This window comes from Boleophthalmus pectinirostris, unplaced genomic scaffold (assembly GCF_026225935.1).
Source record: "Boleophthalmus pectinirostris isolate CB_2022bp ecotype Guang Dong unplaced genomic scaffold, ASM2622593v1 HiC_scaffold_2823, whole genome shotgun sequence".
Classification (NCBI taxonomy): Eukaryota; Metazoa; Chordata; class Actinopteri; order Gobiiformes; family Gobiidae; genus Boleophthalmus; species Boleophthalmus pectinirostris.
This window is the reverse complement of record NW_026571288.1, coordinates 876678-889222: the sequence shown is the minus strand read 5'-3', so window position 1 is coordinate 889222 and position 12545 is coordinate 876678. Positions and strand designations below refer to the sequence as shown.

At 44.6% G+C, this 12545-nt stretch overlaps 1 protein-coding gene across 1 annotated transcript in view; it reads right to left on the bottom strand.

Moving 5' to 3' along the window:
* Nucleotides 1-12545, bottom strand: part of myt1b (myelin transcription factor 1b) — a 79469-nt gene that overhangs the window by 58941 nt on the left and 7983 nt on the right. The window contains exon 3 of the mRNA XM_055159809.1: nucleotides 61-115. Coding sequence (XP_055015784.1) covers nucleotides 61-115 — 55 coding nt within the window. The remainder of the gene's footprint in view (nucleotides 1-60; nucleotides 116-12545) is intronic.

The window sequence follows — 12545 nt, the reverse complement described above, 5'->3', positions numbered from 1 at the left end:
CTCGTAACAGATGGTAGCTTTAACATGTCAAACAAATATACAAAGTACAAAAACTCTCACCTCTGATTCCTTTGGAGCGAGTGCGCGTTCTCTTGTCGTCACCTTCCACACTCATCTGCACACAAACACAAACACAAAATACATTCAGTGATCACAGTCAACATTTGTGTTTTAGAGCAACTTCTACCAACTGGTGCATTCTATTGTTGTGTCTTTGGGCAACGTACTTCACCCTACGCTTGTTGAAAATATTGAAAATCGGATACTAATCGAAGCTCAAATTAGACACTCTTTTTTTCGCAGGTATTGATACTAAAAAAGTCCCATTTACAGAAGAGAAATGAAGCTTTCCTGAATGTATTTATGGTCCGCGTACCATTTGTTCTTTTGAATTTCAATTAAGTTTGTGTTTTTCATTATTCTATTTTAGTGTCAAACAAAAAAACTGATTTCAACATCCTTTCCAATATTTCCAATATTTAATTTAAAGTTTATTTCAGACAACACCAATCAAAAAACATTGTGCCTATTTTAATTTGGATATTTTATTCTCTGTGGTTTATTTGACCCAAAAGTTTTGCTGCTTGAAGGACTTATCTGAAAAATCATGGCAGTTTTCTGAACAAACGTGTCGTCTACTTTTATAGTGACACGTTTAGTTTCTCGTCTTAGAAAGTCATTAAACTCCATGACGAGAAACAAGAAACAGTGAGGCAATAAACTCCTTTGTTCAGTTGATGCTGAATTCACACAGCGCACTTAGCAGCAGAACTTCCGGGGCAAATAAACCACAAAGAATAAAATATCCAAATTACAATAAGCACAGGACTGTTTTTTGATTGGCGTTATTTGAAATAAACTTTAAATACTGGAAATAGAGGTTGAAATCTGCTTTTTTGTTTGACACTAAAATGGAATAATGAAATAAACTGTTTTCCCATTTTATTGTTTTGGGTTCTTAATTGAAATACTAAAGTACAAATGGTACAAGGACCCTTTAGAACAGGAGTCTCCAACCTGTAGCTCAGGAGCCACCAGTAGCTCTCCCCCTCCTCCCAAGTAGCTCGACAAAGTATTTCTGATTTATAAGTTTTGTGCTGAATAACTAAAATTTGATGAATATAACGACTATTAAAATTGTCAAAGTATGATTTTCATGCCTGACTTCACTTTCTGCACTAATAAATAGATAATGGTTCCTTATCGAAGACCGTGACGTTTATATTTACTCAATTACTTGCAGCGGCTAAAATGAGGAGTTCTCTGGCATTTTTGTTTTGTAAAAGGATCTCACCGAAGGAAAAAAGGTTGGAGATCCCTGCTTCAGAATGATCTGGAGCTGTATCAGAACAAGTATAAGACCACATGGACTAGTATTTAATGTTGAAAATCACATTCTGTTGGCTAAATAGAGCCTCTTAAATCTCATTGTGGTATCAGAATCAGTATTGAGTATCGATTCCTTAGTACTGAAATCGAGTTTGAAATGGTGACAGCACTAGTGTGATGGAAAGGACTGGTACATTTGTAAACGGTGTGACTGCAGAGGGTCTGTCGTCCTTGTCCGATCGAGCTTAGAAAAAAATAAATAAAATGGAAGTGAGTGAGATGATTCCCATTGACAAGTCCAAGGACAGAGAGCACAAAGACACATGAGATGTGCTCCTTCAGAGGATATGCTCTCATGTCTCTGTGGGAGACGCACTGTTCAAACATATGAGCTTACACTAACTCTTCCACTGACTCTTCCACTGACTCTTGAACTGAGTCTTCCACTGACTCTTCCACTGACTCTTGAACTGAGTCTTCCACTTACTGCACAACACTAAGAGGTTTTGAAAGTGAACATGATTTTATGACCTGTTTTTAGCTAATGAAGGTCTATTAGTTTAAGTATGTGTTAACTGCAACACTGCAAAACATAAACTCACATGAACGAGTTTATCTGGATGTAAAAGGAAAAGCAAATGTGTCCTGTTAGAGAGGCCCAGTAAAAACACGTCAGCAAACAACAACCACCACTTCAAATATAAGTGACAAGTTTACATTGATTTAGTATATTCTTCATGACCTGTTTTTGTCTAAGTAAGATCAGTTAGTTTGTCCACTAACTGCATATCAAAGTCGATTTTGTTCACATGAATCATATAAATGTGGGTGTTTTTTTTTTCAGTCAGGAGGTCCAGATTTTTTGAGGTGTGTCAGTATTTTTGGTTTCCTAATTTCACGGTAAATAATCTGTCAGTGGAAGGAATCTAACTCGGTAAGTACAATGTAATAACATGTATGACCTTAACCCCTATCACCATGTAATTACATAAGAGTAAATGCTGTTCCAAAGTAATAATGATGTAAATAAAAAGTGATCATTTGTTAAAATTACTCAAATTTCCAATATTTGTTAATTATTCCTTTTTAAAAAAAAATATTTTTCCTTTTTTTTTTTCCCCACAAATTTTTTTCCCTATGTTTTTTTTTTTTTTTTTTTTCCCAATGGTAGAGTGGTGGTCTATTTTGTGCAGGTGGCATGTTCCTTGGACGATTCAATGGAAATAGTCAAAGTTAAAACCAGAGAGAGATTTTATGCCATAATGTGGAATAGAGCTGAACGATTTACCGTTTTGGACCGAAAATCATGATCTCAGACATCACGATTTTTGGAGCATCAAAGCCATGTTTTTTTGCACTGCTCCTTAGGCCCAATTTACGAAATCATTGGTGCAGTACTCTGGTTTGATGTAAGCTTCTGTGATGTTTGCAAATGTTCATGTGCACTGAAACTTAATTTGAAAAAAAATTAAATGTGGATGAAATCGAAATTGCAATATCTGCCAGAAAAATCACAATTCAATTTTTTTCTTAAAACTGTCAGCCCTAATGTGGTATATTATTGCCAAACATTTCCGTGGAAACAAGCAAGAGTCCATCCTCCAGGCCAAGCAAGAGTCCAGACATAAGAGTCAGGTTTGTGGAGATGCAAGCCCGCTCACAGTAAATACACGTGTTTTTCTGTAGTTTCCAGTGCTATAAACATGACAAAAAAAACACACGCTTTTACGTCTAAAAAGTTACATAGTGTGGCTTTAAAATAACACCATCTGCTCGGTAAATGAACAAAGTCAAATGGAGTGTGTGAGTGTTTGAAGTAGATCTTTGTGCATGTGTTTTGGTGTTTTTTTTTTGCAGTGTGCTTTGCTTTGTAGCACTCTCCGTTTGCCTTCCTGTCTCTTCCCTGTAATTTTCCTGTGGTCAGGACCCGGGCGCTAAAGGAGCTGACAATCACACACACACTCAAACACACACTCACACACACACTCACACACAATCTCACACACACAATCATAATAAAAGCGCAGAGAGCACAGAGGGCCAGCGCTAAAACACGCCGCACTAATAAAGCCCTTTAAAACCATGAGCGGGACTGTTTTTCCCAGAGCCTTTTAACTCACAAAGGAGCAGGTGTTAAGCGGCTAGCAGCGCACATTAGCCTAGCGCACACACGCACACAAACACACACACACACACACACACACACTGACCCGCACGCGCCGCAGTTAGCTTCGCTTTAGCCGCTCGCTGCTCTAAAGCTATCAGATGCTTTTTAGACACAAAGGCGCCATTAGCTTTGATTACTGGACTCGGGGCTGTTTTAAATCACACGTTTCTTTTCATCCTCTTTCTTTTATTCTCTCCGTCCTGCACTGCAAAAAGAAGAATCTACATCTGCTTAAATTACTCCAAAGCAGAATGTTTATTTTGAGCCGCTCTGACAGGTTGAGTTCTGGACCTGCTGTTTCACGCTTGTTCCCGTTTCTTATTTTAAGCAAAAACATCAACAATCGTGAGAGAATTGAAGCTGAATTCTACTAAAAGACGACAGCGCAAAATGAGGAAGGTCCAAATGGAAGCTTTCAAATCTGGGCGTTTGGTTTAGGGGCGGGGCTTAGCGTTCCATGTCAGTCAAAGCTCAATAACTAACACTAACGAGCAGATGGGATTACAGAGAATATTAATGTTCAGACACGTTCCTTAACCTGGAGTGAAACAAATACACAGGCCTAGTGAAAGATTTACATTTGTATAGGTTGACCTGATTCTCAAAATCACAAACTGGGACATCTGCCGTTTCAGGTGGTTGGTGATAATAAAATTGTGAAACGAGTGCGTAATTAAGGAAAACTCTTCTGCGCTTGGCCCAATCATGACTTATATCATTAACATCTGAGTCAGTTTAGTCGCATTTTCTTTGTGTTTTGGTCATTTTTAAGCAGCTTTTCTGTATTTTATAGCCTGATTCATCAGATGGTTTCACATAAAAACCGTCTGACCTCGCAGCATTAGGATTCATTCGCTCAACGGTAGGCAGGTACTTTTTTAACCAATCACTGCTGTTTGGTCGTGACGTCTGTAATGCAACAAATCCCGTAGGAAGAAGGACAATACGTCTTTCCCCTTGATGAAATTCACCAAACATTCTCTATGTTCCGGCTCGAAATCCTCGATCTCGGGAATCGTTGCCAACACAGAATGTCTGTCTTCGTCTACATCCATCTCGACGTGACACAGACAGACGAGATGGAGCTCACAGCTGATTGGTCGTGCACGGCCTACAGCTTCCAGGGTTCTTGCAAACCGTCTAGTGTATTTTGATTCCTGACCGAGTCGCTGGAGAGAAATGAAATTAAACGGAGGCACTAGGTGGCGCCAGCCTGGGTAGTATTTTACCTCAACAAAGAAAGAATAATATCTCAGTTGGTAGAGCATTCGTCCACTGATCTGAAGGTTGACTTTCAACATAAACATCATGGGTTGAGTGATCGGATCCACTGACCCACAGGTTGGAGGTGTGATTCCAGCTCCCACAGATGAATGCTGTAGTTGTGTCCTTGGGCAAGACACTTAACCCAAATCACCCACAGTGTGTGTGTGTGTGTGTATACTGGTGTGTGAATGTGTGTGAATGTGTGAGTGGTTCCTTGTTGTAAAGTGCTTTGAGTGTTTTAAAGATGGAAAAGCGCTGTATAAAAATGTGACCATTTACCAAATAGGTGAAAAAAAGGGACACCTGGACATTTCTAATATAAAACTGGGACAAATAAATGATTTTGGATAAATCTGGATAAAAGTCTAAGAAAATCTGGATGAGTTTTTGTTTTAATATGAGGTCCAAGTTCAGATTAGTCTCGTTAAAAAGTCTGGCACCTTTGATGATTAAAAAAAACAGTGTTTAAAAGTGCGTTGCCATGGTTGCAATAGTGCGTTAATTCCCGGCCCCAGATGTAATGTCGAGTTTTTATTGAGTCCCAAAATATCAAATCCGTGACAGAGAGGAGGCTTTATGATAATGTCATCTTATATAGAGCTCAGTCCATCTGATTAAAAACAATGAACATGTTACAGTTCCCTCTGTTTTGAACGTCGACGTGTCTCACGTTCAAAAGAGTCGGCAACGGTTTAAAGATAAAGGTCATAAATATGGGTCTGTGGTTTGAGGGAGGTGAGGCTACAGAGATATACTCAGGTAATCCTGTGAGTATTACTACATTAATGACATATTGGATACAGTTTATGATTAAAGGTGCACTTTGGACAGGAAACTGACTCTAGTTTGATGAAAAAGCAACAAAAACAAAGACAGAAATCACCACTGAACAACTCTATCATAGTCAAAGCTGTCATTTGTTCAAGTGGAAATAAAGACATTTCCACTGAGAGAAAAAGTCACTTGTAACACACTAAAACAGGAGGATTTATACAGTTTAGAATCAGTCTCTGAAACTGTTCCATACTAAATGTGTCCCTCTCTTTCTTTGTAACTCTGACTTGTGGAAGCGCGCTCTGGGGCTGCTGGCTGCACACACAGAGGCCCCTATTTTGACATGGGACCCTCATCCTATTGGCACGAGCCGTTTCCTGTTAAAAGACTGTGAAAAGAAGGGAAGAGGGAGAGATGAGGGAGAGAGAAAGGAGGAAGCAGAGAGGGGAGGAGAGGAGAGGGAGAGGAGAAGAGGCCCGGTCTGTCCTCTTCATTCATGATGTTTGTGAAGAGACGGAGCTACAGGTGCAACGCCGACATTCAACACAATACACACACACACACACACGGGCCACCTTTGTCCAACTACACTGTCCACAAGCAGTACTAGTAGTGAGAGTAGTGGTGATAGTAGTAGTAATACTCTCAGCAGTAGTAGTACTAGTAGTATAAAGTTGCATATGGTGTTTGACTGATTACAAAATCTAATCAGGTTAAGATGACTTGGATTAAGAAAGTTTGATCATGATTTGAGTCAATTTCACTTGACAAGTAAAATGAACTGCCAGTGGAATAAAACTTTTTGTACTTCAAATAAGAAACAAAATTGAATGTTACTTGAATTAAGAAAAACACATTTATTTCACTGGCAGATCATTTGACATGTGAATATGAATCTACTCAAATAAAGTCAAATGTTCTTAAGTCATTTTAACATTTTAACTTTCCTAGATTTTATTTTATTTTATTATTTTTTTCATTGTAAACAACAGAAAAACAAATTTCTTGAAAACTAAAGAGAAGAAGAAAAACTTTTGACCCACCCTAATTCATGACATAGTTTCAAAAATAATGTGGTTGCTTATGTATATTCATCCATCCATTTTCGTCCGCTTATCCGGGGCCGGGTCGCGGGGGCAGCAGCCTAAGCAGGGACTCTCAGACTTCCTTCACCCCAGACACGTCCTCCAGCTCCTCCGGGGGGACCCCGAGGCGTTCCCAGGCCAGTGGAGAGACATAGTCCCTCCAGCGTGTCCTGGGTCTTCCCCGGGGCCTCCTCCCGGTGGGACATGCCCGAAACACCTCCCGAGGGAGACGCCCAGGAGGCATCCGGAACAGATGCCCGAGCCACCTCAACTGGCTCCTCTCGACGTGGAGGAGCAGGGGCTCTACTCCGAGCTCCTCCTGTGTGACTGAGCTCCTCACCCTATCTCTAAGGGAGCGCCCAGCCACCCTGCGGAGGAAACTCATGTTGAGCGCTTGTATCCGTGATCTTGTCCTTTCGGTCATTACCCAGAGCTCATGACCATAGGTGAGAGTAGGAACGAAGACTGACCGGTAAATCGAGAGCTTCGCCTTTCGACTCAGCTCCCTCTTCACCACAACGGTCCGATACAGCGACCGCATCACTGCCGAAGCTGCACCGATCCACCTGTCAATCTCACGTTCCGTCCTCCCCTCACTCGTAAACAAAACCCCGAGATACTTGAACTCCTCCACTTGAGGCAAAGACTCCCCACCCACCCGGAGAGGGCAAGCCACCTTTTTCCGGTCGAGAACCATGGCCTCGGACTTAGAAGAGCTGATCTTCATCCCAGCCGCTTCACACTCGGCTGCAAACCGCCCCAGTGCACGTTGCAGGTCCTGGTTCGATGGAGCCAACAGGACAACATCATCTGCAAACAATAGAGATGAAATCCTGTGGTCCCCAAACCGGACCCCCTCCGACCCCTGACTGCACCTAGAAATTCTGTCCATAAACACAATGAACAGAACCGGTGACAAAGGGCAGCCTTGGCGGAGTCCAACATGCACCGGGAACAGGTCTGACTTACTGCCGGCAATGCGAACACAGCTCCTACTCCGGTCATACAGGGACCGGACAGCCCTTAGCAAAGGGCCATGGACCCCATACTCCCAGAGCACCCCCCACAGGACACCACGAGGGACACGGTCGAATGCCTTCTCCAAGTCCACAAAGCACATGTGGACTGGTTGGGCAAACTCCCATGAACCCTCGAGCACCTGATGGAGAGTGTAGAGCTGGTCCAGTGTTCCACGGCCAGGAAGAAAACCACACTGCTCTTCCTGGATCCGAGGTTCGACTATCGGCTGGATTCTCCTCTCCAGTACCCTGGCACAGACCGGGGAGGCTGAGGAGTGTGATCCCCCTATAGTTGGAGCACACCCTCCGGTCCCCCTTCTTATACAGAGGGACCACCACCCCGGTTTGCCAGTCCAGAGGTACTGTCCCCGACCGCCACGCGATGTTGAAGAGGCGTGTCAGCCAAGACAGCCCCACAACATCCAGAGACTTAAGGTACTCAGGACGGATCTCATCCAACCCCAGAGCCTTGCCACCAAGGAGCTTTCCAACCACCTCAGTGACTTCAGCCAGGGTGGTGGATGAGTCCGCCTCCGAGTCCCCAGCCTCGGCTTCCTCCTCGGAGGACGTGACGGTGGGATTGAGGAGATCCTCAAAATATTCCTTCCACCGCCGGACAACGTCCCCAGTCGAGGTCAACAGCTCTCCCCCCGCACTGTAAGCAGTGTTGGTGAAGAACTGCTTCCCCCTCCTGAGGCGCCGAACGGTTTGCCAGAATCTCTTTGAGGTTGTCCGATAGTCCTTCTCCATGGCCTCCCCGAACTCCTCCCAGCTCCGAGTTTTTGCCTCCGCAACCACACGGGCTGCAGCACGCTTGGCCCGCCGGTACCCGTCAGCTGCTTCGGGAGTCCCCCGAGCCAGCAAGGCCCGATAGGACTCCTTCTTCAGCTTGACGGCATCCCTTACTTCCGGTGTCCACCATCGGGTTCGGGGATTGCCGCCGTGACAGGCACCACAGACCTTATGCCCACAGCTCCGAGCAGCCGCATCGACAATAGAGGCCGAGAATGAAGCCCACTCGGACTCCATATCTCCAGCCTCCCCCGGAATCCGGGAGAAGTCCTCTCGGAGGTGCGAGTTGAAAGTCCCTCTGACAGAGGCTCCACCAGACGTTCCCAACAGACCCTCACTACACGCTTGGGCCTGCCAGGTCTTTTCGGCTTCCTCCTCCACCAGCGAACCCAACTCACAACCAGGTGGTGATCAGTTGACAGCTCAGCCCCTCTCTTCACCCGAGTGTCCAAGACACGTGGCCGGAGGTCAGACGGCACGACTACAAAGTCGATCATCGACCTCCGACCTAGGGTGTCCTGGTGCCACGTGCACTTATGGACACCCTTGTGCTCGAACATGGTGTTTGTTATGGACAAACTGTGACTAGCACAGAAGTCCAATTGCAAAACACTGCTCGGGTTCAGATCAGGGAGGCCGTTTCTCCCAATCACCCCTCTCCAAGTGTCACTGTCGTTGTCCACGTGGGTGTTGAAGTCCCCCAGTAGAACAACGGAGTCCCCGGATGGTGCACTGTCTAGTACCCCTCCCAGGGACTCCAAGAAGGCCGGGTACTCAGCACTGCTGTTCGGCCTGTAGGCCGACACCACAGTGAGAGACCTGTCCCCGACCCGAAGGCGCAGGGACGCGACCCTCTCGTTCACCGGGGTGAACTCCAACACACAGCAGCTGAGCTGTGGGGCAATGAGCCCACACCAGCCCAACGCCAGAGAAATGGAGAGTCCAGCCCCTCTTAAGGAGTTGGGTTCCAGAGCCCAAACTGTGCGTGGAGGTGAGGCCGACTATATCTAGTCGGTAACACTCAACCTCCCGCACAAGCTCAGGCTCCTTCCCCCCCAGCGAGGTGACATTCCATGTCCCCAGAGCTAGTCTCCATGTCCGGAGATCCGGTCGTCGAGGCCCCCGCCTTCGACTGCCGCCCAGATCTCTCTGCACCGGCCCCATATGGATCCTCCCGCGGGTGGTGGGCCCACGTGAGGACGGCCCCACGTTACTCCTTCGGGCTGAGCCCGGCCGGGCCCCGTGGGGGAAGGCCCGGCCACCAGGCGCTCGCTGACGAGCACCCACCCCAGGCCTGGCTCCAGGGTGAGGCCCCGGTGACGCCAATCCGAGCGACGTAACTGGCCTCTGTGTTGCACTCATCATGTGGGACTTCTGAACTGCTTATGTATATTGATTATGAAACTTTACAACAAATATTTACATAGAGCTAAATAAATTATATACTAATATAAATTTAACCCTTTTTTTTTTTTTTGTAATGCACTGTACACACACACAGATACACACACACAAATACACACACACAGATACATACACACACACACACACACAAAGAGATACAGTCACGTTCTTCCTACTGGTTCTCACTGTTTTGTTTTGATTGACCCCTTCTCCTTAATTAACTGTGTACTTCTTGTGTACTTCTTGTGTACTTCTTGTGTACTTCTTGTGTACTTCTTGTGCACTGAAGAGTTTTTGGATATAGTGTTGACATATTAGTTTATTCCATGATGTTTTAATCATGTGAGAGGAATCAGGAATGAGGCGAAAGAGAAAAAGTGTGTGAATCATTTCCAAAGAGGATAATTTATACCTTTACAGCTCTTTCATTTGGAGAGAAACTTTATGAGTGAAAAGCTGCAAATTACACAAAATGAGGATGAGGAGCTCTTAATATGTTTAATGGTAACTCGTGTGCACGTGAACGCTCCTCTGCTCACGTGCACTCTCCGCCGTGCGCGCTCCCGTGCACTCTTTTGCATGTATTCCTTCCTTTTACATTGCGAGTGCTGAAAGGGGCTGTGCTTTCATGTTTGCGTAACCATGGCGACGCAGGTTTAAAAGGTAAAGCTCGTCTTTTTATGTCTCATTAAATGAGCGAGAAACAGAGTCACATGAGACGATCAGATGCACCTGATCTTCAGGATCACTTCAAAAGCACCAGAGATCTTCCAGCGGCTTGAACACTGTTCATAACTTTACATGAAATACACACGTGCTGTGTGTGTGAGTGTGTGATGTGACGTGGATTTACACACTTACACAGTGGACTTGTCTTCAGTGTGTGAAGTGGACACATTCAAGCCACACTTACACTCTGTATGAACTGAAGCTCCTGTGTTACACACAGTTTACTGGGGGTTCAGTTTCTAGAATGTAGTGATGTCATACTCCCAGATGAGGACAAGAGTCAGATTTCCTTATTGATCACACTGTACTTTATCATGAAATATCATGAAATGTCCAAAAGACAGTCACAAACGCTCAGCCTGTTTTCAGTTACTGACTAAAGCCAAGAATTGAAATGGTCACATTTTTATACAGCACTTTCCCACCATCAACACACTCAGAGCTCTTTACAACAAGAACCGCTCACACATTCACACTCACACACTCACACACACTCCAGTGTACACAGACCCTGGGGGAGAGGTGGGTTAAGTGTCTTGCCCAAGGACACAGTGGATCAGTGGATCTGACCGCTCAACCAATGATGTTTGATTTATTTCTTTCTTTATGTTTTTGATGTGGAGAGTGGGATTAGAACCATTAACCTTCGTATCAGTGGACAAACGCTCGACCAGCTGAGCTCCTGTTAGTGTATTGCAACATCATTTTGTATTTTAAACATATTCATTTTACTGCCTCCATTTGTTTTTATTTTTTATTAATATTGGTGTTTATTATACTGTGATGTCATGTGAAACACAACAGTTATAAACTGTTAGAATAATGTTGTTCCCTCCTCACAAACAGAGCTGGACGTGTGTTTTGTTTCATCGACATGTTTGAGTAACTCTGCATTATTAGTCTGTGTACACCTCCAAAGCTCCAAACGCTCTATTCCACCTTGTGATGTCATAACTAGACTATTTTAAAAGACAAACATTGATTTGTAATGATAATTAATATTTGAACTACTGAAAGTCAACTTGCCTGTTTGTGTTTCTTGACTCTTGTGATAAAATCATGTTTAGAGGGAGGTGATCTTGTAAGACACAAAAGATCTTCTCATTCTCTCCTGCACAGTCATTCATTTTTTGTGTCTTCTTTTTTGTTTTGTTTTGTTATTTATTTTACTACATGTGCAAATTAAATCTAAATCTAAATGTCATGCAGTGGTAGTTTTCAAGTGAACAGCTCTTTTTATGTTTAGTTCAGTGGAAATTGACAGTTCCAGACCTGAAATGATCCAGATGATTCTAGTGAAGGTGTGTGGAGTTTAAAATCACAGTGGAGCACTTCCTGTATCACCACATGACATCACAGGGTGGACCAGAGTGCTTCCTGTGCCTGTTTGATGATGGCGCTCTATAAAGTGAGTGGAGCTGGAGCAGATGTGTCTCTGTGGAGCTCTGATTGTGTGCTCTTCACTTTCATGTGCTTTTAATTCATGATAAATAAATAATAATAAATGAGGAGTCAGTCAAACAGAATGAAAGTGTTTTTGGAATGGGAGAACTCGAGTCGACCTGAAGCTCCTGCTCCTGACTCCTGCTCGTGACTCCTGCTCCTGACTCCTGCTCCTGTCACGTCCACAGCACCAGCATCACCGTCTCAGGCTTCAGTAACACCGACTTATGTAAATAAACTTCTACAGGCCATGACATCACCCAGAAGGTCACCCCTCCCCCTCTCTCCTCTCCTCCTCCCCCATCTCCCTCTCTCCTCTCTTCCCCCCTTCCCCTCTCCTCCTCTCTCCCTCTCTCCTCTTCTCCTCTCTCCTCCTCCCTCCTCTTCTCCTCCTCTCTCTTCTCCTCCTATCCTCCTCCTCTCTCCTCTCCTCCTTCTCTCTCCTCCTCTCTCCCTCCCTCCTCTTCTCCTCCTCTCTCTTCTCCTCCTCCTCTCTCCTCTCCTCCTTCTCTCTTCCTCTCTCCTCCTCTCTCCCTC